At 44.4% G+C, this 25,711-nt stretch overlaps 1 protein-coding gene across 4 annotated transcripts in view; it reads right to left on the bottom strand.

Annotated features, from left to right (window-relative positions):
* Nucleotides 1-17,274, bottom strand: part of LOC106598964 (pleckstrin homology domain-containing family G member 4B) — a 68,635-nt gene extending 51,361 nt beyond the window's left edge. The window contains exons 1-4 of one of the 4 annotated variants that reach the window (XM_082975862.1): nucleotides 15,382-17,274; nucleotides 6,162-6,371; nucleotides 4,623-4,746; nucleotides 4,161-4,254 (exon numbers count right to left, since the gene is read on the bottom strand). In XM_082975862.1, the coding sequence (XP_082831988.1) occupies nucleotides 4,161-4,254; nucleotides 4,623-4,746; nucleotides 6,162-6,371; nucleotides 15,382-16,870 (1,917 nt within the window). In that variant the 5' untranslated portion in view covers nucleotides 16,871-17,274. The remainder of the gene's footprint in view (nucleotides 1-4,160; nucleotides 4,255-4,622; nucleotides 4,747-6,161; nucleotides 6,372-15,381) is intronic. The other 3 variants (XM_082975860.1, XM_082975861.1, XM_082975863.1) reach the window with 3 other exon arrangements.
* Nucleotides 17,275-25,711: the final 8,437 nt, after the last annotated feature.

A 25,711-nucleotide genomic window follows, 5' to 3' on the forward strand; every position in this document is an offset into this window, starting at 1 on the left:
CCACTTCCAACTACATCCAGGGACTGAGCAGGACTGCTAGAATGAATGTGCCAAAACCTGCAACTGGTGAAAAGGCAGTGAAAGCAAAGGCCAGGGTAACATAAGGGAAGGCCAGGGTAACATAAGGAAAGGCCAGGGTAACATAAGGAAAGGCCAGGTAAATAAGGAAAGGCCAGGGTAACATAAGGAAAGGCCAGGGTAACATAAGGAAGGCCAGGGTAACATAAGGGAAGGCCAGGTAAATAGAAAAGGCCAGGGTAACATAAGGAAAGGCCAGGGTAACATAAGGAAAGGCCAGGGTAACATAAGGAAAGGCCAGGGTAACATAAGGGAAGGCCAGGTTAAAATAAGGAAAGGCCAGCAGGGTAACATAAGGAAAGGCCAGGGTAACATAAGGAAAGGCCAGGGTAACATAAGGAAAGGCCAGGGTAACATAAGGAAAGGCCAGGTTAACATAAGGAAAGGCCAGGGTAACATAAGGGAAGGCCAGGGTAACATAAGAAAGGCCAGGTAAAAAAAAAGGCCAGGTTAAAATAAGGAAAGGCCAGGGTAACATAAGGAAAGGCCAGGTAAATAAGGAAAGGCCAGGGTAATAAGGAAAGGCCAGGGTAACATAAGGAAAGGCCAGGGTAACATAAAAAAGGCCAGGGTAACATAAGAAAGCCAGGGTAACATAAGGAAAGGCCAGGGTAACATAAGAAAGGCCAGGTAAATAAGGAAAGGCCAGGGTAACATAAGGAAAGGCCAGGGTAACATAAGGAAAGGCCAGGGTAACATAAGGAAAGGCCAGGGTAAAATAAGGAAAGGCCAGGGTAACATAAGGAAAGGCCAGGGTAACATAAGAAAGGCCAGGTAACATAAGGAAAGGCCAGGGTAACATAAGGAAAGGCCAGGTTAAAATAAGGAAAGGCCAGGTAAAATAAGGAAGCCAGGGTAACATAAGGAAAGGCCAGGTAACATAAGGAAAGGCCAGGGTAACTAGGAAAGGCCAGGGTAACGTAAGAAAAGGCCAGGGTAACATAAAAAGGCCAGGGTAACATAAGGAAAGGCCAGGTTAAAATAAGGAAAGGCCAGGGTAACATAAGGAAAGGCCAGGTTAAAATAAGGAAAGGCCAGGGTAACGTAAGGAAAGGCCAGGGTAACATAAGGAAAGGCCAGGTAAATAAGGAAAGGCCAGGGTAACATAAGGAAAGGCCAGGGTAACATAAGGAAAGGCCAGGTAACATAAGAAAGGCCAGGGTAACATAAGGAAAGGCCAGGGTAACATAAGGAAAGGCCAGGGTAACATAAGGAAAGGCCAGGGTAACATAAGGAAAGGCCAGGGTAACGTAAGGAAAGGCCAGGGTAACATAAGGAAAGGCCAGGGTAACATAAGGAAGGCCAGGGTACATAAGAAAAGGCCAGGGTAACATAAGGAAAGGCCAGGGTAACATAAGGAAAGGCCAGGGTAACATAAGGAAAGGCCAGGTTAAAATAAGGAAAGGCCAGGGTAACATAAGGAAAGGCCAGGTTAAAATAAGGAAAGGCCAGGGTAACATAAGGAAAGGCCAGGTTAAAATAAGGAAAGGCCAGGGTAACATAAGGAAAGGCCAGGGTAACATAAGGAAAGGCCAGGGTAACATAAGGAAAGGCCAGGGTAACATAAGGGAAGGCCAGGGTAACATAAGGAAAGGCCAGGGTAACATAAGAAAAGGCCAGGGTAACATAAGGAAAGGCCAGGGTAAAATAAGGAAAGGCCAGGGTAACATAAGGAAAGGCCAGGTTAAAATAAGGAAAGGCCAGGGTAACATAAGGAAAGGCCAGGGTAACATAAGGAAAGGCCAGGTTAAAATAAGGAAAGGCCAGGGTAACATAAGAAAAGAGAGGGAACATTGCAGGAAAGAGGGAGACGTTTTTTTGAATTGCATTATCATAACAAATGTTTCACTGAAAAAATGTTTGCATTCATATACAATTAATTTGCTCTCAGGGTAACATATTAAGTAACAATATTAAGGGGCTTTTGTTTTGCCATCAATACCTTGGGGCTTTTGTTTTGCCATCAATACCTTGGGGCTTTTGTTTTGCCATCAATACCTTGGGGCTTTTGTTTTGCCATCAATACCTTGGGGCTTTTGTTTTGCCATCAATACCTTGGGGCTTTTGTTTTGCCATCAATACCTTGGGGCTTTTGTTTTGCCATCAATACCTTGGGGCTTTTGTTTTGTTTTCAATATCATTATTTTTGTTTGGAATACTAATAATTCTGATGTCAACTTCAGAAGTTTTGCTTGATATTAATGTCTGAAAAGTAACTCTCTCACTAGAGTAGTGCACCACATAACAACACTAGAACTCTATGAAAGGTGCTTAAAGCGGCCATCTTTAATTTAAACACTAACAGTGTTCTCACCGCCACAGTAAAAAGTTGAGGGATGGGTCTGGAGAAATGCAACCACTCTCCAATCCATAGACTATGCTATGGATGCAAGGACTGACCGTCCATGATGTCAAATAGTAGTAACCATGTTTAGAGGCTATACAATGTTTGTTTACATTTACTTTGTTTACAAACATTGGCATTTTCTTACATGTGAAACCGCAAATTTGACAAGTGCTTTTTTGGCAAGGGAGTGTGTGCATGTCGGGGTGTGTGTGTGTGTGAACAGACAAGTAAGAACAGGTCCTCCCCACTAGCCCTGAGGCCCAGCCTTTCTGCCAGTGAAATGTGATGGACCAAGTCACTACACAGAAATCAAAGTACCTCTCCAGAAATCAATCTTCTCTAGACCAAGAAAGGGATGGAAAAACAATAGTAAAGAAGATATATGTGCTGTGCTCCTAAAGTACTATACTATACCATTACTATAGTACTATACCAGAACATTACTATAGTTTTATTCTAGAACATTACTATAGTATTATTCTAGAACATTACTAAAGTAATATACTAGAACATTACCACAGTACTATACTAGAACATCACTACAGTACTACACCAGAGCATTACTATAGTACTATACTAGAACACTAGTAGAGTACTATACTAGAACATTGCTATAGTACTATACTAGAACATTACTACAGTACTATACCAGAACATTACTATAGTATTATTCTAGACCATTACTAAAGTACTATACTAGAACATTACCACAGTACTATACTAGAACATTACTATAGTACTATATTAGAACATTAGTATAGTACTATACTAGAACATTACTACAGTACTATGCAAGAACATTACTACAGTACTATACTAGATCATTACCACAGTACTATACTAGAACATTACTATAGTACTATATTAGAACATTGGTATAGTACTATACTAGAACATTACTATAGTACTATATTAGAACATTAGTATAGTACTATACTAGAACATCACTATAGTACTATACTATAACATTACTATAGTACTATAACATTACTATAGTACTATACTATAGCATTAGTATAGTACTATACTAGAACATTGCTATAGTACTATACTAGAACATTACTACAGTACTATGCTAGAACATTACTAAAGTACTATACTAGAACATTACTACAGTACTATGCAAGAACATTACTACAGTACTATACTAGATCATTACCACAGTACTATACTAGAACATTACTACAGTACTATGCTAGATCATTACCACAGTACTATACTAGAACATTACTATAGTACTATATTAGAACATTAGTATAGTACTATACTAGAACATTACTATAGTACTATATTAGAACATTAGTATAGTACTATACTAGAACATCACTACAGTACTATACTATACCATTACTACAGTAATAAACTATAACATTACTGCAGTACTATACTATAACATTACTATTGTACTATACTAGAGTGTAGTGACAGTGAAAGACCATTTCTTAACACCATGAAAACATTGTTAAGAATCAGGAGGACATAAAGAAACAGCCTGAGGATAGTTCATGTGTGGATGTGGTTCTGATGACATGTTATTTTCCGTTGAAAGCTCATACCTGGAGTTCAGGAAGAGATGATTGAGTCCCAAAATAGCATGTTAATCCCTATATTATAGTGCACTACTTTTGACCAGAGCCCTATGGGTCCTACGGTCAAAAGTAGTGCACTACACTGTATATGGAATAGGGTTCCATTCGGGACGCAGCCAATATTATTGTCATTAGAAAGCTCTCACCTGGAGTTCAGACAGAGATGAGAACAGAGCAGGACTGGGCTGCTGTCTCCTGGTGTCCACTAGCACCGTAAGGCCTTGGTCCCGCCTCTCGCTCCTGAAACCAGAAACTAAACCCATCAGGGTGATCTTGTGAATGGTTAGTCCTTGCATCATCCCTCCTCTCCCCTGTAACTATTCCACAGGTTGTTGCAGTAAATCAGAATGTGTTCTCAGTCAAATGACCTGGTAAAATAAGGGTTAAATAAAATATATATATATATATATATATAGCCCTGTTATGAGAGTGGTTACATTTCTCCAGACCCATTTCTCAGCTGTTTACCAAAAAGTGTTGGGGTGCCTGGTTTGTTATTTGTTTGAATCCCAGAATGCCCCCTTCAAAGGAAACCGTCCAATAACTAAAGCCTGGACGGGATTTCAGCAGATGAAACCTGAGTGCGGCTGACTGGTTGACTGACTGACCGGAGCGTTGAATAGTAGTAACCCAGGAGACAGGTGAGGTCTTTGGCCGTGCAGCTCTCCCCAGCCCACACCCTCCCCCGCGTGCACACCTGCAGCACCGCTCGCCCGCTGAGGTCTCTGTTACCTGGAAGAGAGAGAGGGGGGGGGGGGGGGGGGTCAGCGCTCACTCATACTCAAGTAGGCATTATGAGTGCTTCCCAAATGGTACCCTATTCTCTATATAAAGTAGTGCACTACATTTTGACCAAAGTCTTATGGGTCCTGTTCAAATGTAGTGCACTACAAAGGGAATACCGTAGGTTGCTATTTGGGACGTAGAGAAAGTGACCTGTCTGTTGTTAAGTGTTTGTCGTCATCCCAGGCCCCACAGCACAGCTCAACATACCGCTTTAGTTCAGGATGGCATCTCCTCTTACCCTCATCTGATCCAGTCTAAGTAATTTAATAGGCTCCTATTATTCTACATAGAACATTCCCACTCCTACTGAAAACATGCGCCCCAAGCTTCATATGTCACATGGGAGTAAACACTTCATATGTCACATGGGAGTAAACACTACATATGTCACATGGGAGTAAACACTTCATATGTCACATGGGAGTAAACACTACATATGTCACATGGGAGTAAACACTTCATATGTCACATGGGAGTAAACACTTCATATGTCACATGGGAGTAAACACTTCATATGTCACATGGGAGTAAACACTTCATATGTCACATGGGAGTAAACACTTCATATGTCACATGGGAGTAAACACTTCATATGTCACATGGGAGTAAACACTTCATATGTCACATGGGAGTAAACACTTCATATGTCACATGGGAGTAAACACTTCATATGTCACATGGGAGTAAACACTTCATATGTCCCATGGGAGTAAACACTACATATGTCACATGGAAGTAAACACTACATATGTCACATGGAAGTAAACACTTCATATGTCACATGGGAGTAAACACTACATATGTCACATGGGAGTAAACACTTCATATGTCACATGGGAGTAAACACTTCATATGTCACATGGGAGTAAACACTTCATATGTCACATGGGAGTAAACACTACATATGTCACATGGAAGTAAACACTTCATATGTCACATGGGAGTAAACACTACATATGTCACATGGGAGTAAACACTACATATGTCACATGGGAGTAAACACTTCATATGTCACATGGGAGTAAACACTTCATATGTCACATGGGAGTAAACACTTCATATGTCACATGGGAGTAAACACTACATATGTCACATGGAAGTAAACACTTCATATGTCACATGGGAGTAAACACTACATATGTCACATGGGAGTAAACACTACATATGTCACATGGGAGTAAACACTCCATACAGAATGATGGCCCCAGAGGCCAGTGTGTGTGTGTCACCTACCATTTAAGATGATGGCTGCAGAGGTCAGTGTGTGTGTGTGTGTGTGTGTGTGTGTGTGTGTGTGTGTGTGTGTGTGTGTGTGTGTGTGTGTGTGTGTGTGTGTGTGTGTGTGTGTGTGTGTCACCAACCAGGTAAGATGATGGCCCCAGAGGCCAGTAGTTCGGGGTTGACCTCTGACACCAGGCTGGGGAGGTGACAGTTAGGGGGTGACCCTGACCCTGGGGTTGGGGCCAGCTGGATGAGGACTTCATTAGAAGGTTTGGGGGGGTGGTGGTGTGACTGTGCTCCATCCTGACTGTGCCGCCTGGGGTTAGTGCTGGTGCCACCTTCATGGATCACTAAAGAGAACCAAGACAAAAATGGTATCATTTCAGACAGTATGCTGCTGTTAAAATGGTATCATTTCAGACAGTATGCTGCTGTTAAAATGGTATCATTTCAGACAGTATGCTGCTGTTAAAATGGTATCATTTCAGACAGTATGCTGCTGTTAAAATGGTGTCATTTCAGACAGTATGCTACTGTTAAAATGGTATCATTTCAGACAGTATGCTGCTGTTAAAATGGTATCATTTCAGACAGTATTCTACTATTAAAAATGGTATCATTTCAGACAGTATGCTGCTGTTAAAATGGTATCATTTCAGACAGTATTCTACTATTAAAAATGGTATCATTTCAGACAGTATGCTGCTGTTAAAACGGTATCATTTCAGACAGTATGCTGCTGTTAAAAATGGTATCATTTCAGACAGTATTCTACTATTAAAAATGGTATCATTTCAGACAGTATTCTACTATTAAAAATGGTATCATTTCAGACAGTATGCTGCTGTTAAAAATGGTATCATTTCAGAAAGTGTTCTACTATTAAAAATGGTATCATTTCAGACAGTATGCTACTGTTAAAAAATGTATAATTTCAGACAGTGTGCTGCTGTTAAAATGGTATCATTTCAGACAGTATGCTGCTGTTAAAAATGGTATCATTTCAGACAGTATGCTGCTGTTAAAATGGTATAATTTCAGACAGTATGCTGCTGTTAAAAATGGTATCATTTCAGACAGTATGATGCTGTTAAAAATGGTATCATTTCAGACAGTATGCTGCTGTTAAAAATGGTATCATTTCAGACAGTATGCTGCTGTTAAAATGGTATCATTTCAGACAGTATTCTACTATTAAAAATTGTATCATTTCAGACAGTATGCTGCTGTTAAAATTGTATCATTTCAGACAGTATGCTACTGTTAAAAATGGTATCATTTCAGACAGTATGCTGCTGTTAAAATTTTTATCATTTCAGACAGTATGCTGCTGTTAAAAATGGTATCATTTCAGACAGTATGCTGCTGTTAAAATGGTATCATTTCAGACAGTATTCTACTATTAAAAATGGTATCATTTCAGACAGTGTGCTGCTGTTAAAAATGGTATCATTTCAGACAGTATGCTACTGTTAAAATTTTTATCATTTCAGACAGTATGCTGCTGTTAAAATGGTATCATTTCAGACTGTATGCTGCTGTTAAAATGGTATCATTTCAGACAGTATTCTACTATTAAAAATGGTATCATTTCAGACAGTGTGCTGCTGTTAAAAATGGTATAATTTCAGACAGTATGCTACTGTTAAAATTGTATCATTTCAGACAGTATGCTGCTGTTAAAATGGTATCATTTCAGACAGTATGCTGCTGTTAAAATGGTATCATTTCAGACAGTATTCTACTATTAAAAATGGTATCATTTCAGACAGTATGCTGCTGTTAAAAATGGTATCATTTCAGACAGTATGCTGCTGTTAAAAATGGTATCATTTCAGACAGTATGCTGCTGTTAAAATGGTATCATTTCAGACAGTATTCTACTATTAAAAATGGTATCATTTCAGACAGTATGCTGCTGTTAAAATGGTATAATTTCAGACAGTATACTACTGTTAAAAATGGTATAATTTCAGACAGTATACTACTGTTAAAAATGGTATCATTTCAGACAGTATGCTGCTGTTAAAAATGGTATCATTTCAGCACCTGTGCTGATGTTAGTGTCTATTGTTGAAACTGTAGAATAAAAACCACTGTCTGAATACCGATTCATTATAATCACTCTATTTACTGTTCCACAGAATGACCACAGAAAGAGGTCATCATTTCACCTCAATGTGTACATCTCTTACATCATAAACCTAAAACCACAATAAACATCATTCAACCTACTTTAATAGGAATCAACCCGAAAAAGAGAAAAACACCTACAGGGGTAGATAGATAGCAGAGGGAGGGAGGGAAGGAAGGGAGGGAAGGGAGGGAAGGAAGGGAGGGAAGGAAGGGAGGGAAGGGAGGGAAGGAAGGGAGGGAAGGGAGGGAAGGAGGGAGGGACCGAGAGAGAGAGAAGGAGAAGGAGGAGAGAGAGGGAGAGAGAGAGAGAGGGAGCGAGAGAGAGAGAGGGAGAGAGAAGGAGAGAAGAGAGAGAGAGAGAGAGAGAGAGAGAAAGAGAGAAAGAGAGAGAGAGAAAGAGAGAGAGAGAGAGAGAGAGGGAGAGAGGGAGAGAGAGAGAGAGAGAGAGAGAGAGAGAGAGAGAGAAAGCGAAATAGAGAGGGGGGATGTATAATCAGAGACTGCTCTTCCAGACTGAGTCACTGCAGAGACCAGGTGTTCCGTCTGACTCACTGATACCAGACCTGGGTTCAAATACTAACTGAAATCTTTCAAATCCTTTTAGCATTTGCTTTAGTTTGCCTGATGTGCCAGATGGGCGGGGACTATTCTACTGGTTCCCTTGCATCAGGCAAACTCAGTCAAGCCCAGCTAAAATATGAAATTATTTCAAATAGTATTTGAACCCAGGTCTGTTAGCAACTACAAAATAAAACTCTGGATCAAAGACAGACTCCCAACGCCCCACTAACAGGAATGTAGCTCCTGACGTTCCCAACTGGTACCAACCACTGTTACAGCTTACACACTTTCTCCCTTTCTCCTATCCCTCTGGCTGGGGCTGGCTACGAGGCTAGCAGCTCTCACACTCAACATATACAGCCCAGACCTGGGTTCAAATGGTATTTTAAATGTTTTCATGGTTTCAACTGTGAATAGTCCTCTTCAAGATGGTAGCCTACCGCTCAGGCAGAGGAGGCTGCTGAGGGAGGACGGCTCATAACAATGGCTCGAACGGAGTGAATGGAATGGCATCAAACACCGAATATATTCACTCCATTCCAGCCGTTGTTATGAGCCGTCCTCCCTCTGCAGCCTCCACAGGGTCATCTAATACCTGGTAGAAAGTAAAGCAACAAAGGATATGGACACGCCCGGACATAAAAACCTGACCATAAAAGCCATTGTTCATACGTCTTCAAAGTTGTCAATGTGTGAATACAGAGAATGTATAGATAGGGTGTCTCTGAAACATGTATGAGACTAGGAGTAGTGTGTTTAAAACCTTCTCTAACTGGCCCCCTTGTGTTGTCCTGTCCCCTCCCCTCCCAGCCTCTCCCCACCCAGCCCCTCCGAGCCTAGCCCCTCCCCTCCGAGCCTAGCCCCTCCCCTCCGAGCCTAGCCCCGCCGAGCCTATCTCCTCCCAGCCTAGCCCCTCCCCTCCGAGCCTAGCCCATCCCCTCCGAGCCTATCTCCTCCCAGCCTAGCCCCTCCCTTCACAGTATAGCCCTCCCCTCCCAGCTTCTTCCATCCCAGCCTGTCCCCTCCTCTCCCAGTCCCTCCAAGCATCTCCCCGCCCCTTCCCTGAGCCTAGCCCCTCCCCTCCGAGCCTAGCCCATCCCCGCCGAGCCTATCTCCTCCCAGCCTAGCCCCTCCCCTCCGAGCCTAGCCCATCCCCTCCGAGCCTATCTCCTCCCAGCCTAGCCCCTCCCTTCCCAGTATAGCCCTCCCCTCCCAGCTTCTTCCATCCCAGCCTGTCCCCTCCTCTCCCAGTCCCTCCAAGCATCTCCCCGCCCCTTCCCTGAGCCTAGCCCCTCCCCTCCGAGCCTATCTCCTCCCAGCCTCTCTCCTCCCCTCCCAGCCTGTCCCCTCCCCTCCCATCATAGCCCCTCCCTTCCCAACTTAGCCTCTCCCTTCCCAGCCTAGCCCCCTTTTGTTCTCAGACACTACATGTACTTCCTGTGTGACTGGCTGTGGCTGTGCAGCCAGCGATTCTGTTTGTAGCAAACTTCCTACATTGCTTTGTTTTGTCAGGAAGTTATAAATGTAGAGTAAAGCCTCTCCTGCATTGTACCCAGTGTCCGCCTGGGTTGTATACAGCGTTTACCACCGTTCTAAGCCATCAATGCAGCCAGGACCTGGTCCCACATTTTTCACCCACACATTTCTGTCTGTCGGAGAACGAAACAGTCTGGACTGGCAAATATAGGATGCATCCCAAATGGCACTCTATTCCCTACATATACACTGAGTGTACAAAGCATTGAAATCACAAGAGGGACATGAATGAAGCAATGGCCACCACAGCCATTACCACCTCACATGGTGGATGAGGGTAATTCCATCCCTTCTCAAAGTGAGGGAGGGTTTTGTTTTCAGAATAAAGTCCTGAAGAAAGTCAGTGTTGGTTCACTGGTTCTCATGTTACTCAGGTGAATGGACCTTACATGAGGACAGGTTAAGGGCTTTTCCTCTGCATTCAGCCCCAGTGGAGGAGGGGGGCACAATGAATGCTATTGTACAGGAGGCAACTCATCTGTTTGGGACCAGAGTCGAGCACAGCCCAGTCCCACATTCACTGGAAGGCCATGTCATCTCACTGTGTGTGAACCTAGCACCACTGTGTGTGTGTGTGAACCTAGCGCCACTGTGTGTGTGTGTGTGAACCTAGCGCCACTGTGTGTGTGTGTGTGAACCTAGCGCCAGAGTGTGTGTGTGTGTGAACCTAGCGCCAGAGTGTGTGTGTGTGAACCTAGCGCCACTGTGTGTGTGTGTGAAACTAGCGCCACAGTGTGCGTGTGTGTGTGTGTGTGTGTGTGTGTGTGTGTGTGTGTGTGTGTGTGTGTGTGTGTGTGTGTGTGTGTGTGTGTGTGTGTGTGTGGACCTAGCGCCACTGTGTGTGTGTGTGTGTGTGTGTGTGTGTGTGTGTGTGTGTGTGTGTGTGTGTGTGTGTGTGTGTGTGTGTGTGTGTGTGTGTGTGTGTGTGTGTGTGTGTGTGTGCGTGTGTGTGTGTGTGTGTGTGTGTGAACCTAGCGCCACTGTGTGTGTGTGTTTCCCTCCTACGTCTGGTTGGTTACAGGATCCTCTGAGGTTTCCTGTCCACCAAGGTCTCAATGGGCTCTAGGTATTTAATGGAGCTGGGTTTTCAGTGGAGCCGGGTTTTCAGAGACTCTAGGTTTTCAGTGGAGCTGGGTTTTCAGTGGCTCTAGGTTTTCAGTGGAGCTGGGTTTTCAGTGGCTCTAGGTTTTCAGTGGCTCTAGGTTTTCAGTGGAGCTGGGTTTTCAGTGGCTCTAGGTTTTCAGTGGAGCTGGGTTTTCAGTGGCTCTAGCTTTTCAGTGGAGCTGGGTTTTCAGTGGCTCTAGGTTTTCAGTGGAGCTGGGTTTTCAGTGGCTCTAGCTTTTCAGTGGAGCTGGGTTTTCAGTGGCTCTAGGTTTTCAGTGGCTCTAGGTTTTCAGTGGCGCTAGGTTTTCAGTGGCGCTAGGTTTTCAGTGGAGCTGGGTTTTCAGTGGCGCTAGGTTTTCAGTGGCACTAGGTTTTCAGTGGCTCTAGGTTTTCAGTGGCTCTAGGTTTTCAGTGGCGCTAGGTTTTCAGTGGTGCTAGGTTTTCAGTGGCTCAAGGTTTTCAGTGGCTAAAGGTTTTCAGTGGCGCTAGGTTTTCAGTGGTGCTAGGTTTTCAGTGGCTCTATGTTTTCAGCGGCTCTATGTTTTCAGCGGCTCTATGTTTTCAGTGGAGCTGGGTTTTCAGTGGAGCTGGGTTTTCAGTGGCTCTAGATTTTCAGTGGTTCTAGGTTTTCAGTGACTAGGTTTTCAGAGACTCTAGGTTTTCAGTGGAGCTGGGTTTTCAGTGGCTCTAGGTTTTCAGTGGAGCTGGGTTTTCAGTGGCTCTAGGTTTTCAGTGGCGCTAGGTTTTCAGTGGCGCTATGTTTTCAGTGGAGCTGGGTTTTCAGTGGCTCTAGGTTTTCAGTGGAGCTGGGTTTTCAGTAGCTCTAGGTTTTCAGTGGCGCTAGGTTTTCAGTGGAGCTGGGTTTTCAGTGGCGCTAGGTTTTCAGTGGAGCTGGGTTTTCAGTGGCGCTAGGTTTTCAGTGGTGCTAGGTTTTCAGTGGAGCTGGGTTTTCAGTAGCTCTAGGTTTTCAGTGGCTCTAGGTTTTTAGTGGCTCTAGGTTTTCAGTGGTTCTAGATTTTCAGTGGCGCTAGGTTTTCAATGGCGCTATGTTTTCAGTGGCTCTAGGTTTTCAGTGGCTCTAGGTTTTCAGTGGTTCTAGGTTTTCAGTGGCGCTAGGTTTGCAGTGGTGCTAGGTTTTCAGTGGCTCTATGTTTTCAGCGGCTCTATGTTTTCAGTGGAGCTGGGTTTTCAGTGGAGCTGGGTTTTCAGTGGAGCTGGGTTTTCAGTGGCTCTAGATTTTCAGTGGTTCTAGGTTTTCAGTGGTTCTAGGTTTTCAGAGACTCTAGGTTTTCAGTGGAGCTGGGTTTTCAGTGGAGCTGGGATTTCAGTGGCTTTAGGTTTTCAGTGGCTCTAGGTTTTCAGTGTGGAAAAATGGGCTTCAGCTTGCTACTGTTGTATTGCTCAGTCATGAGGTTATGGCAGGCAGAAATCCCTCATTGTGGGGTAGTTGTACTAAATACAGTTATGGGTTCTGCAAGGATATGTTTCATTGGGCCGTATTTATAATCTATAGGGCCAAGAGATTTTCCTTTTCAGGGCACATGGTCATGGTCTTATCTTACCAATCAGGGAAAACCTACCATCCCTGGGCGGAACTGCTGAGTCTGTGTCATTTCACAGGGTTTAAGGGACTATTCAGGATTATGGCAATGAGGAAGTTAGAGGTAGTTGCGCTAACTAGCGTTAGCAGATACACATAGACTTCCAGCCATTGCGCTAATGCTAGTTAGCATTGGCTCACAAAACGACCTCAAACTTCATTTGAACTGAACATAGAAATATACAAATGGTATCCACCAGTTCATCTGACTCTGGAGAAGTAGATAAAGGGCCTCGTTGCCAACATCCCAAAGTATCCCTTTAAATCAACTCACACACTTTCCACATTTCAATACCCGGAAGAGACAGTGCTAAATAAAACAGAATGATTCCCTGGATGACACTTTCACAAACCAACTCTTCTGCACTGCCCTGCACAGAACAACAGAACAGTGTGTGTGTCCAACACCACGTCTGAGCTGTTCCAGGGATGGGCCATACCTGTCACATAACATGCCAAAGAGCATATAGACACACACAACCCCCTCCCCCTCCACCACCCCAAAAAATCAGCACATGAGAACTACAAGCTATCTCCTCATATCAACAGTGAGTCTAAACAAACACAGGCCTGTAACCCTCTGTCAGATCCCTATTACTGCAGGTCATAATTCCCCAGTGAAACCACAACATTAAACCTGTCTGGAAACAACGCGTGTTTTCAAGCCCGGAGGCCACATCATTTGATACAGTGAGAGAGAGCTGATGTTATGATTCAATGTCTATTGGACCCAGTGCCAGGGAAAGTGTTTGTCCAAACTGAAGACGACGCTTGAGTTGAGAAATCTAATCACCAACGCACCCTCACCAAACATAGCTGTCTTGTTTAGACTTTTACTGCCTTTATTGATGTTACATTCTTAAACCAACATGCAAACTGGTAGAAAAGATGTCTTTTCAAAGGAAAACTGGTTGAAATGATGTCCTTTCAAAGGAAAAACTGGTAGAAAATATGTCTTTTCAAAGGAAAAACTGGCTGAAATGATGTCTTTTCAAAGGAAAAACTGGTTGATATGATGTCTTTTCAAAGGAAAAACTGGTTGAAATGATGTCTTTTCAAAGGAAAAACTGGCTGAAATGATGTCTTTTCAAAGGAAAAACTGGTAGAAAATATGTCTTTTCAAAGGAAAAACTGGTTGATATGCTAATTTAATTTCAACCAGTTTTACCACTGACTGGACTTTTACCTTTGACAAAGGTCTAGCTCCAACCAACTGAGCTATCAGTATACCTGACCTCACTCCTATTTCAATCAATACATATAAATAGCCCAAGCAGAAGTCAAACCCATAACCTTGGTCTATGCAGCCCATGTGGGATCATTATATACCAGACTCCAGGAGTCAAACCCATAACCTTGGTCTATACAGCCCATGTGGGATCATTATATACCAGACTCCAGGAGTCAAACCCATAACCTTGGTCTATGCAGCCCATGTGGGATCATTATATACCAGACTCCAGGAGTCAAACCCATAACCTTGGTCTATACAGCCCATGTGGGATCATTATATACCAGACTCCAGGAGTCAAACCCATAACCTTGGTCTATGCAGCCCATGTGGGATCATTACATACCAGACTCCAGGAGTCAAACCCATAACCCTGGTCTATACAGCCCATGTGGGATCATTATATACCAGACTCCAGGAGTCAAACCCATAACCTTGGTCTATACAGCCCATGTGGGATCATTATATACCAGACTCCAGGAGTCAAACCCATAACCTTGGTCTATACAGCCCATGTGGGATCATTATATACCAGACTCCAGGAGTCAAACCCATAACCTTGGTCTATACAGCCCATGTGGGATCATTATATACCAGACTCCAGGAGTCAAACCCATAACCTTGGTCTATACAGCCCATGTGGGATCATTATATACCAGACTCCAGGAGTCAAACCCATAACCTTGGTCTATACAGCCCATGTGGGATAATTATATACCAGACTCCAGGAGTCAAACCCATAACCTTGGTCTATACAGCCCATGTGGGATCATTATATACCAGACTCCAGGAGTCAAACCCATAACCTTGGTCTATACAGCCCATGTGGGATCATTATATACCAGACTCCTGCAGTGTTTAAAACAATACCCTTGACAAGACCTTGAAATAATATTTAGTCCATGCGGACCTATGAGACTTGTTGGTGCCATGTGGGACAAACCCTACATGTTATACTAATCAGTCACATGTTATACTAATCAGTCACATGTTATACTAATCAGTCACATGTTATTCTAATCAGTCACATGTTATACTAATCAGTCACATGTTATTCTAATCAGTCTCATGTTATTCCAATCAGTCACATGTTATTCTAATCAGTCACATGTTATACTAATCAGTCTCATGTTATTCCAATCAGTCACATGTTATTCTAATCAGTCACGTTATACCAATCAGGTTTTTCTACCTGTCTCGTCTCTAACACTGCTCCTTCTGTCTGAGCTGGAGAAGGCAGCCTCCAGGTCCAGCCGTCCGAAGCGCAGGGCATATCCGTTCATCAGCTTCTTTGGTGAGAGGACTCCACTGCTGGCCGAGCCCCCGGAGGAGGAGCGCGCCCGGTGCCCTTTGACCTGGGCCGCCTTGTTAGTCCTCTCTAGAGACTTGGAGCGCCTCTCAGCCCGGGTCTCCAGGGCCCCAGCGTTCCTCAGACCCCTCTGGAGGTACAAGAGAGGTGTACTGGGAGAGAGTCGGGGGGAGTCGGGGTCCCCACCCAGCCATGCCCTGGTCCCCCCTAGCCTGACCCCACGGGGCCCTTGCTCTCTCTGGGTGGTGGGGGTGGAGGGGCTGCTACCAGGGGTCGAAGCTGGAGATGAGGCATCCTCTCTGGGGCTGAGTGGGCTGAGACCTGGGCATGCAGGACTGTGCTCTGGTCCTTCCTCCAGGATGGACTCAGAGCTAGAGCCCAGGTTCATGGGGTTCTGCAGGGCTTCCATGTAGGACTTACGGAACAGTCTCCGGGTCTCGAAGGACACAGAGTCCCTGGCGTGGCGGGGGCGGCGAGGGTTGGGGTTACTGAGGTCGGTGCTGAACGACAGGGTCCTGGTCCTCTCTCTGCTCCCACCATGGCCCTCCTCCCCCTCCCACTGGCCCTTCCCCGGACCACCACCACCCTCCCCAGCCAGCCTCTCTGTCTGTGGGCTACAGGAGTGAGAGTCAGGAGCTGCTCTCAGGCTGTGGTTCTGGTTGTGGTTCTCCATCCGGTGAAGTCCTGGGTTGGGATCATGTTGGGACCTGCTACTAGTGCTGCTGGGGTCCATTACATGGACCCGCCTGCTCAGGATAGCAGGCTCTGAGAAGGTAGAGTCTGCCCCCTGGGAGTGTAGTGATTCGTGGGAGCTGCGATGGGAGTCCAGGGTCCCCGTGGATCCACTGGTACTGCAGGCGCTGAGCTGGCCATGGAAGCCCGTGCTGTCGCCCCGTGTCTGCATGATGGCGTCTGCCGTGCTGCTGACGAACAGAGGATTCACCACGTTCTTCCACGGCGTCCGGTACACGACGGTGCCGGTGGTGAGCAACCAGTTCTGCAGCGGATGGAGGTTGCGCTCGTGCGTCACATTCTGCAGGAAGTCAGCGGTGAAGACGCTGCCGTACATGCTCTCCGGGATGGGGATCTCTGCGATGGCCTGGCCACTGGCCGACAGACATTTTATGACCAGCTTGGCAGCCTTGCGGCCCAGAGGAACCACCTGCAGGTAGAAGTCTCCCTGCTTCAGACGGACCTTATGGAGCGGGGCGAGCTGCAAGACCACCTTCTCGTTGATGCAGAAGGGCCAACCCTCATGATAGAACAGCCGGCCGTGGAAACGCACCTGTAGAGGAAGACAATACTTTATTAACCCATACCAGACTGAAATGTGTCTTCTGCCGTATCCAACCCCTCTGATATACACATACATACACTTCACAGATGTAAGCTCTTAATTTGTCACAGCAAAAGAATCCTGCAGCAACAGGATTTTAACATTTAGTCCATAATGTTGCTTGATCGATGATTAGGCTATTAGCTGGCCAAAAGTAGGTTACATGAAAAGTGCAATACTGTTAATATAACCATGTGTTAGTGTGGGTTTTTCAGTCAATTTAGGTAAATCAGGAAAATGATCAGCAACAAAAGAGTGATCAAATGATGACCCTACATCTGTAGATTAGAGAGACTGGGGCAGTGTGAAACCACACTGCAGCACCAGGTATAGAGAGATGGACAACAGATTAGAGGGACTGGAGCAGTGTGAAACCACAGGGCTGCACCAGGTATAGAGAGATGGACAACAGATTAGAGAGACTGGAGCAGTGGGAAACCACAGGGCTGCACCAGGTATAGAGAGATGGACAACAGATTAGAGAGACTGGAGCAGTGGGAAACCACAGGGCTGCACCAGGTATAGAGAGATGGACAACAGATTAGAGAGACTGGAGCAGTGGGAAACCACAGGGCTGCACCAGGTATAGAGAGATGGACAACAGATTAGAGAGACTGGGGCAGTGTGAAACCACACTGCAGCACCAGGTATAGAGAGATGGACAACAGATTAGAGGGACTGGAGCAGTGTGAAACCACAGGGCTGCACCAGGTATAGAGAGATGGACAACAGATTAGAGAGACTGGAGCAGTGTGAAACCACAGGGCTGCACCAGGTATAGAGAGATGGACAACAGATTAGAGAGACTGGGGCAGTGTGAAACCACACTGCAGCACCAGGTATAGAGAGATGGACAACAGATTAGAGGGACTGGAGCAGTGTGAAACCACAGGGCTGCACCAGGTATAGAGAGATGGACAACAGATTAGAGAGACTGGAGCAGTGTGAAACCACAGGGCTGCACCAGGTATAGAGAGATGGACAACAGATTAGAGAGACTGGAGCAGTGTGAAACCACAGGGCTGCACCAGGTATAGAGAGATGGACAACAGATTAGAGAGACTGGAGCAGTGTGAAACCACAGGGCTGCACCAGGTATAGAGAGATGGACAACAGATTAGAGAGACTGGAGCAGTGGGAAACCACAGGGCTGCACCAGGTATAGAGAGATGGACAACACAAAAAACAGACAGTCACTCAACACAGCAAAATATCCTCAGTGTTATACAGTATCACTGACGCGTTTTAGAGGCTCTTACAGGTATAATGTAGAGAGTGTATAGAAGTTAATTTGGAAAGTATTCCGACCCCTTGACCTTTTCAACATTTTGTTAGGTTACAGCCTTATTCAAAAAATGATAGCATTTTTTTCTCATCAATCTACACACAATACTCCATAATGACAAAGCAAAAACTGTTTTTAGAAATTTTTGCAACCAAAAGCCCCCCGGAAATATCACATTTACATAAGTATTCAGACCCTTTACTCAGCACTCTGTTGAAGCACCTTTGGCAGTGATTACAGCCTCGAGTCTTCTTGGGTATGACGCTACAAGCCTGGCACACCTGTATTTGGGGAGTTTCTCCCATTCTTCTCTGCAGATCCCCTCAAGCTCTGTCAGGTTGGATGGGGAGCGTCGCTGTACAGCTATTTTCAGGTCTCTCCAGAGATGTTTGATCGGGTTCAAGTCCGAGCTCTGGCTGGGCCACTCAAGGACATTCAGAGACCTGTCCCGAATCCACTCCTGCGTTGTCTTGGCTGAATGCTCAGGGTCATTGTCCAGTTGGAAGGTGAATCTTCGCCCCAGTCTCAGGTCCTGAGCGCTCTGGAGCAGGTTTTCAACAAGGATCTCTCTGTACTTGGCTCCGCTCATCTTTCCCTCGTTCCTGACTGGTCTCGCAGTCCCTGCTGCTGAAAAACATCCCCACAGCATGATGCTGCCACCACCATGCTTCACCGTAGGGATGGTGACAGGTGACGCTTGGTATTCAGGCCAAAGGATTCAATCTTTAGGTGCCTTTGGCAAATTCCAAGCAGGCTGTCATGTGCCTTTTACTGAGGAGTGGCTTCCGTCTGGCCACTCTTCCATAAAGGCCTGATTGGTGGAGTGCTGCAGAGAGGGGTGTCGTTCTGGAAGGTTCTCCCATCTCCACAGAGGAACTCTGGAGCTGTGCTCTATCAACTGTGGGACCTTATGTCATCTATAAAATAGCCTCCAACACTCTACTCAACAAATTGGATGCAGTCTATCACAGTGCCATCCGTTTTGTCACCAAAGCCCCATACACTACCCACCACTGCGACTTGTACACTCGTTGGTTGGCCCTCGCTTCATACTCGTCGCCAAACCCACTGGCTACAGGTTATCTACAAATCTCTGCAAGGTAAAGCCCCGCCTTATCTCAGCTCACTGGTCACCATAGCAGCACCCACTCGTAGCATGCGCTCCAGCAGGTATATCTCACTGGTCACCCCCAAAGCCAATTTCTCCTTTGGTTGCCTTTCCTTCCAGTTCTCTGCTGCCAATGACTGGAACGAACTGCAAAAATCACTGAAGCTGGAGACTCATATCTCCCTCACTAGCTTTAAGCACCAGCTGTCAGAGCAGCTCACAGATCACTGCACCTGTACATAGCCCATCTGTAAACAGCCCATCTATCTACCTCATCCCCATACTGTATTTATTTATTTATCTTGCTCCTTTGCACCCCAGTATCTCTACTTGCACATTCATCTTCTGCACATCTACCCTTCCAGTGTTTAATTGCTATATTGTAATTACTTCGCCACCATGGCCTATTTATTGCCTTATCTTACCTCATTTGCACTCACTGTATATAGACTTTTTGTTTTCTTTTTTTCTACTGTATTAATGACTGTATGTTTTGTTTATTCCATGTGTAACTCTGTGTTGTTGTATGTGTCGAATTGCTATGCTTTATCTTGGCCAGGTCGCAGTTGCAAATGAGAATGTCACGAATCCCACCGAAGGTGGCTCCCCTGCCTGCTCGGGCGGCGCTCGGCGGTCGTCGTCACCGACCTACTAGCCGCCGCTGATCCTTTTTTCCTTTTCGTTTGGTTTGTCTTATTGTTTGCACCTGTTCCTCATTTGTCTTTTGATTTTGGTTATTTAAGCCTGGTTAGCCCGCCCAGTGTTGTGCGGGATTATTTTAGCGTCAGGTTGTGTTTTTTCATTGGATGTGCTGGCGATTTACGACTGTGAGATTGTAGGTTGGCTGTGCACCTGTTTTGGGCACTTGGCATTTTTTCCACGCCGTTTGTGTTGGCGTTGTTCGTGTTGTGTTTTGGATGAAAATAAACACACAGTTCCGTACCTCTGCTCTCTGCGCCTGACTCCTACCACCACTCCTAGCAATCGTCTGACAGAGAACTTGTTCTCAACTAGCCTACCTGGTTAAATAAAGACGATTAAAAAAAAATTCAAAACATACACTTCACAGATGTAAGCTCTTAATTTGTCTCAGCGACAGGATTTGAACATTTAGTGTTTATTATTTTTTATAAATGAGCAAAAATGTATCAAAACCTGTTTTTGGCTTTGTCATTATGGTATTGCTTGTAGATTGATGAGGATTTTTTTTTAATCAAGTTTAGAATAAGGCTGTAACGTAACCGAATGTGGAAAAAGTCAAGAGGTCTGAATACTTTCTGAATGCACTGTAAATGGCTCAAACATACATTCCACTTTTATAGAGAGAGGCACCCTCTTTTCATAGCACTTGAGTGAATCATCGTTCTCTTTTCAACGTCATTCCAATGAGCTGATTCCTCAGAATCCTGGAGGCTAGCGAAACCTGCCCGTTCAGGCCCGGTTACTAAGCAACCACAACCCAAACTCTAAACTATGACACTGTCATACAAAGAGCTCTTAACAGTAGAGAAACAGTACTCAGGGCTTGTGTCCCAAATGGCACTATATCGTACAGTGGACTACTTTTGACCAGAGCCTTATGGTCAAAAGTAGTGCACTAAATAGGGAGTAGTGTGCCATTTTTTGTCTATTTCCCATTGACTTAACTGCTGTAAAAGTGAAGGAAAAGCATTGAAAAAGCCAGCGTTGCCTGCTGACTGATCATACTGCTGTTGACACAAAGCCTCTCACACACGGGGAGTTTTTCTCAGCGGTTAGCCAGGCTTAGATAGCGAGGTAAAACTAACACTGTGTGGCTATCAGGCTATCCATCACAGTGTAATCACAGCAGATGAATACAGAGGAATAGGCTGTGTGATAATCAGGCTATCCATCACGGTGTAATCACAGCAGATGAATACAGAGGAATAGGCTGTGTGGCTATCAGGCTATCCATCACAGTGTAATCACAGCAGATGAATACAGAGGAATAGGCTGTGTGGCTATCAGGCTATCCATCACGGTGTAATCACAGCAGATGAATACAGAGGAATAGGCTGTGTGGCTATCAGGCTATCCATCACGGTGTAATCACAGCAGATGAATACAGAGGAATAGGGTTTCAGGGCCTTTGGTCATGGAGACATGGAGCCCTCTCTAACCCACAGCAATTAAATCTGCTGGGAGAGCCAGGATTAGATTACAACCTGGACCCCTGAGCCCAGGGATGGTAGCTAGGCTCTCAGGCAGACCACAGTTTCCTCTCTGTTTTGGTCTCTATTCAGAGCAGGAGGGCCGGGTGTGTGTCCCAAATTACATCCTATTCCCCATATAGTACACTACTTTTGACCTGGTAGTGCATTATATAGGCAATAAGGTTCGATTTGGGGCTCAACATCTAACTCATTCCAGAGTTTTCTCTCTGTTTCTGTGTGTATGGCTCCAGAGCAGAATGGCTGCATGGCTTTCTGTCTGATTTCTATGAACAATGATCCATTCTGTCTCACTCTGTTGTTCCCCCTCACCCTCTCAGCAGAGATATTTCACACTCATCTCTCTCTCTCTCTCTCTCTCTCTCTCTCTCTCTCTCTCACACACTCTCTTTCTCTCTATTTTCACATTCTCTCTCTCTCTCTCTCTCACTCTCTTTCTCTCTATTTTCACATTCTCTCTCTCTCTCTTTCTCTCTATTTTCACATTTTCTCTCTCTCTCTCTCCATTCTCTCTCCTGTCTTGTTTGATGTCTGTCATCACTGTGTTGTAATGATGTCTATAATGGTGTGTATTAGTGTTCTGTGTTGTAATGGTGTCTATAATGGTGTGTATTAGTGTTCTGTGTTGTAATGATGTCTATAATGGTGTGTATTAGTGTTCTGTGTTGTAATGATGTCTATAATGGTGTGTATTAGTGTTCTGTGTTGTAATGATGTATATAATGGTGTGTATTAGTGTTCTGTGTTGTAATGATGTCTATAATGGTGTGTATTAGTGTTCTGTGTTGTAATGATGTCTATAATGGTGTGTATTAGTGTTCTGTGTTGTAATGATGTCTATAATGGTGTGTATTAGTGTTCTGTGTTGTAATGATGTCTATAATGGTGTGTATTAGTGTTCTGTGTTGTAATGGTGTCTATAATGGTGTGTATTAGTGTTCTGTGTTGTAATGATGTCTATAATGGTGTGTATTAGTGTTCTGTGTTGTAATGATGTCTATAATGGTGTGTATTAGTGTTCTGTGTTGTAATGGTGTCTATAATGGTGTGTATTAGTGTTCTGTGTTGTAATGGTGTCTATAATGGTGTGTATTAGTGTTCTGTGTTGTAATGATGTCTATAATGGTGTGTATTAGTGTTCTGTGTTGTAATGATGTCTATAATGGTGTGTATTAGTGTTCTGTGTTGTAATGATGTCTATAATGGTGTGTATTAGTGTTCTGTGTTTGTAATGATGTCTATAATGGTGTGTATTAGTGTTCTGTGTTGTAATGGTGTCTATAATGGTGTGTATTAGTGTTCTGTGTTGTAATGATGTCTATAATGGTGTGTATTAGTGTTTAGATCTGATTAAAATAGTAATAGTAACCATGATGGGAGTCTTTTGGCCAGACTTTATAGTCTCTGTCTGTCTGTACCACTTTATAGTTGATCTTTAGGTTCAGTTTATTTCCTTCCTCTCTGTCTTTTCTCAGCCTTATAACCCCATGATGTCTCTTCAGTGAGACTAAAGCCAGTAGAGACCAAGGTTCACATAGAGCATCTCTCTCCACAGCTCCAATAGTTCTACAGGAAAGGGAAGCTGCCTGTGTTACGTTTCCAAATCATTCATATTCACTTCAAAACCTCCTGATTATTGCCCCGTAGCACTCACGTCGGTAGCATTTCTACAAGCATTTCGCTACACTCGCATTAACATCTGCTAACCATGTGTATGTGACCAATACAATTTGATTTGATTTGATTTGGTAGCCATTAAGTGCTTTGGAAGGCTGGTCATGGCTCACATCAACACCATCATGCCGGAACCTCTAGACCCACTCCAATTCACATACTGCCCCAACAGATCCACAGATAACGCAATCTCAATCACACCCGACACTGCCGTTTCCCACCTGGACAAAAGGAACACCTATGTGAGAATGCTGTTCATTGACTACAGCTCAGCATTCAACACCATAGTGCCCACAAACCTCATCACTAAGCTAAGCACCTCCCTCAACTCCGTGGCCAAGCACGACACCAACACCATCATTAAGTTTGCTGACGACACAACAGTGGTAAGCCTGATCACCGACAACAATGAGACAGCATATAGGGAGGAGATCAGAACCCTGGCAGTTTGGTGCCAGGACTACAACCTCTCCCTCAACGTGAGCAAGACAAAGGAGCTGATCGTGGACTACAGGAAAAGGAGAGCCGAACACGCACCCATTCACATCGACGGGGCTGTAGTGGAGCGGGTCGAGAGTTTCAAGTTCCTTGGTGTCCACATCACCAACAAACTATCATGGTCCAAACACACCAAGACAGTCGTGAAGAGGGCATGACAACACCTTTTCCCCCTCAGGAGACTGAAAAGGTTTGGCATGGGTCCCCAGATCCTCAAAAAGTTCTACAGCTGCACCATTGAGAGCATCCTGACTGGTTGCATCACCGCCTGGTATGGCAACTGCTCGGTATCTGACCGTAAGGCGCTACAGAGGGTAGTATGTAGGGCCCAGTACATCACTGGGGCCAAGCTTCCTGCCATCCAGGACCTATATACTAGGCGGTGTCAGAGGAATGCCCAAAACATTGTCAGACTCCAGTCACCCAAGTCATAGATTGTTCTCTCTGCTACCGCACGGCAAGCTGCAAGTCTAGGTCCAGAAGGCTCCTTAACCTCTTGGTGTTCCCCTAGGATAGGGGGCGCTAAAGCGATTTTTGAAAAAAATTCGTGCCCATTTTAAACGGCCTCCTACTCAAACTCAGAAGCTAGGATATGCATATAATTAATACTTGTGGATAGAAAACACCCTAAAGTTTCTAAAACTGTTTGAATGGTGTCTGTGAGTATAACAGAACTCATATGGCAGTCAAAACCCCGACACAGATGGAAACAGGAAGTGGAATTCTGAATTGCGAACTCAACTTCATCACGTTGCCTATTAATCACACCGTGAGCTATGGTTCATTGAGCACTTCCTATTGCTTCCACTAGATGTCCCCAGTCTTCACAAATTGGTTTGAGCCTTCTACTGTTAAAATTGAATGAATGAGACGCTGTGGAACGTGGTCACACGGAGAGGGCCATCACCATTATGACGCCGGCGCCCCTGGTTACCCTCCCCTTTCGAAACGTTTTGAAACACAATGCAATCGTCCCCCTCGAATCTTATTGGCTCTCTTGTTGAAAAACGCCCTGAAGATTTATGTTATACAACGTTTGACATGTTTGAACGAACCCAAATGGGGGAAAAATGCATTTTCTCGAAATTGCTGTCCCGTGGCCGACGAAGCATTTGGATCAGCCTTCAGACGCGCTAACAAGAACAAGCTCTTGGAACATAAAGGAGTCATTTTTTCGAACGAAAATACATTTGTTGTGGACCTGGGATGCCTGGAAGTGCTTTCTGATGAAGACAACCAAAGGTAAGGGATTATTGACAATAGTATACAAGACTAGATGTGATATGCGATTGTTCCAAGATGGCTAGCCTATTGCTATTGCTAGCCTATTGTTCTGAGTATCGCATCCCCTTTTATCGCAAAGTGTGATTACCCAGTAAAGTTATTTTTAAATCTGGCATTACAGGTGCTTTCAAGAGATATTCATCTATAAATCTTAGAATGACAATATTACATTTTAAAAATGTTTTCGAATAGTAATTTAGTCAATTGTAGCTCTGTTTCATCGGATGCATTTGAGGGAAAATAGTTAGTCAACGTTACGCACCGATGTAAAATGCTGTTTTTATATATAAATATGAACTTTATCGAACAAAAGAATGCATGTATTGTGTAACATGATGTCCTAGGTGTGTCATCTGATGAAGATTGTCAAAGGTTAGTGCTGCATTTAGCTGTTTTTTGGTTATTTGTGATGCATGTGGTTGGTCGGAAAATGGCTATGTGGCTACTTTTACGATATACTCCTCTAACATAATCTAATGTTTTGCTTTTGCTGTAAAGCCTTTTTGAAATCGGACAACGTGGTTCGATTCAGGAGAGGTGTATCTATAAAATGATATAATTTGATATTTTTTTTTTTTTTTTTTTATTATAAAATTTTGTTATGCTAATGGCGATATGATTTTTCGCTGGATGTCCGTCCCGAGGCCGCACAGGGGTTAACAGATTCTACCTCCAAGCCATGAGACTGCTGAACAATGAATCAAATGGCCACCTGGACTATTTACACTGACCCCCCCCCCCCCCCCCCCCTTTGTTTTTACACTGCTGCTACTTACTGTTTATTATCTATACATAGTCACTTTATCCCTACCTACATGTACAAATGACCTCCACTA

This window comes from Salmo salar, chromosome 05, assembly GCF_965601325.2.
Source record: "Salmo salar chromosome 05, fSalSal1, whole genome shotgun sequence".
NCBI classification, from domain to species: Eukaryota; Metazoa; Chordata; class Actinopteri; order Salmoniformes; family Salmonidae; genus Salmo; species Salmo salar.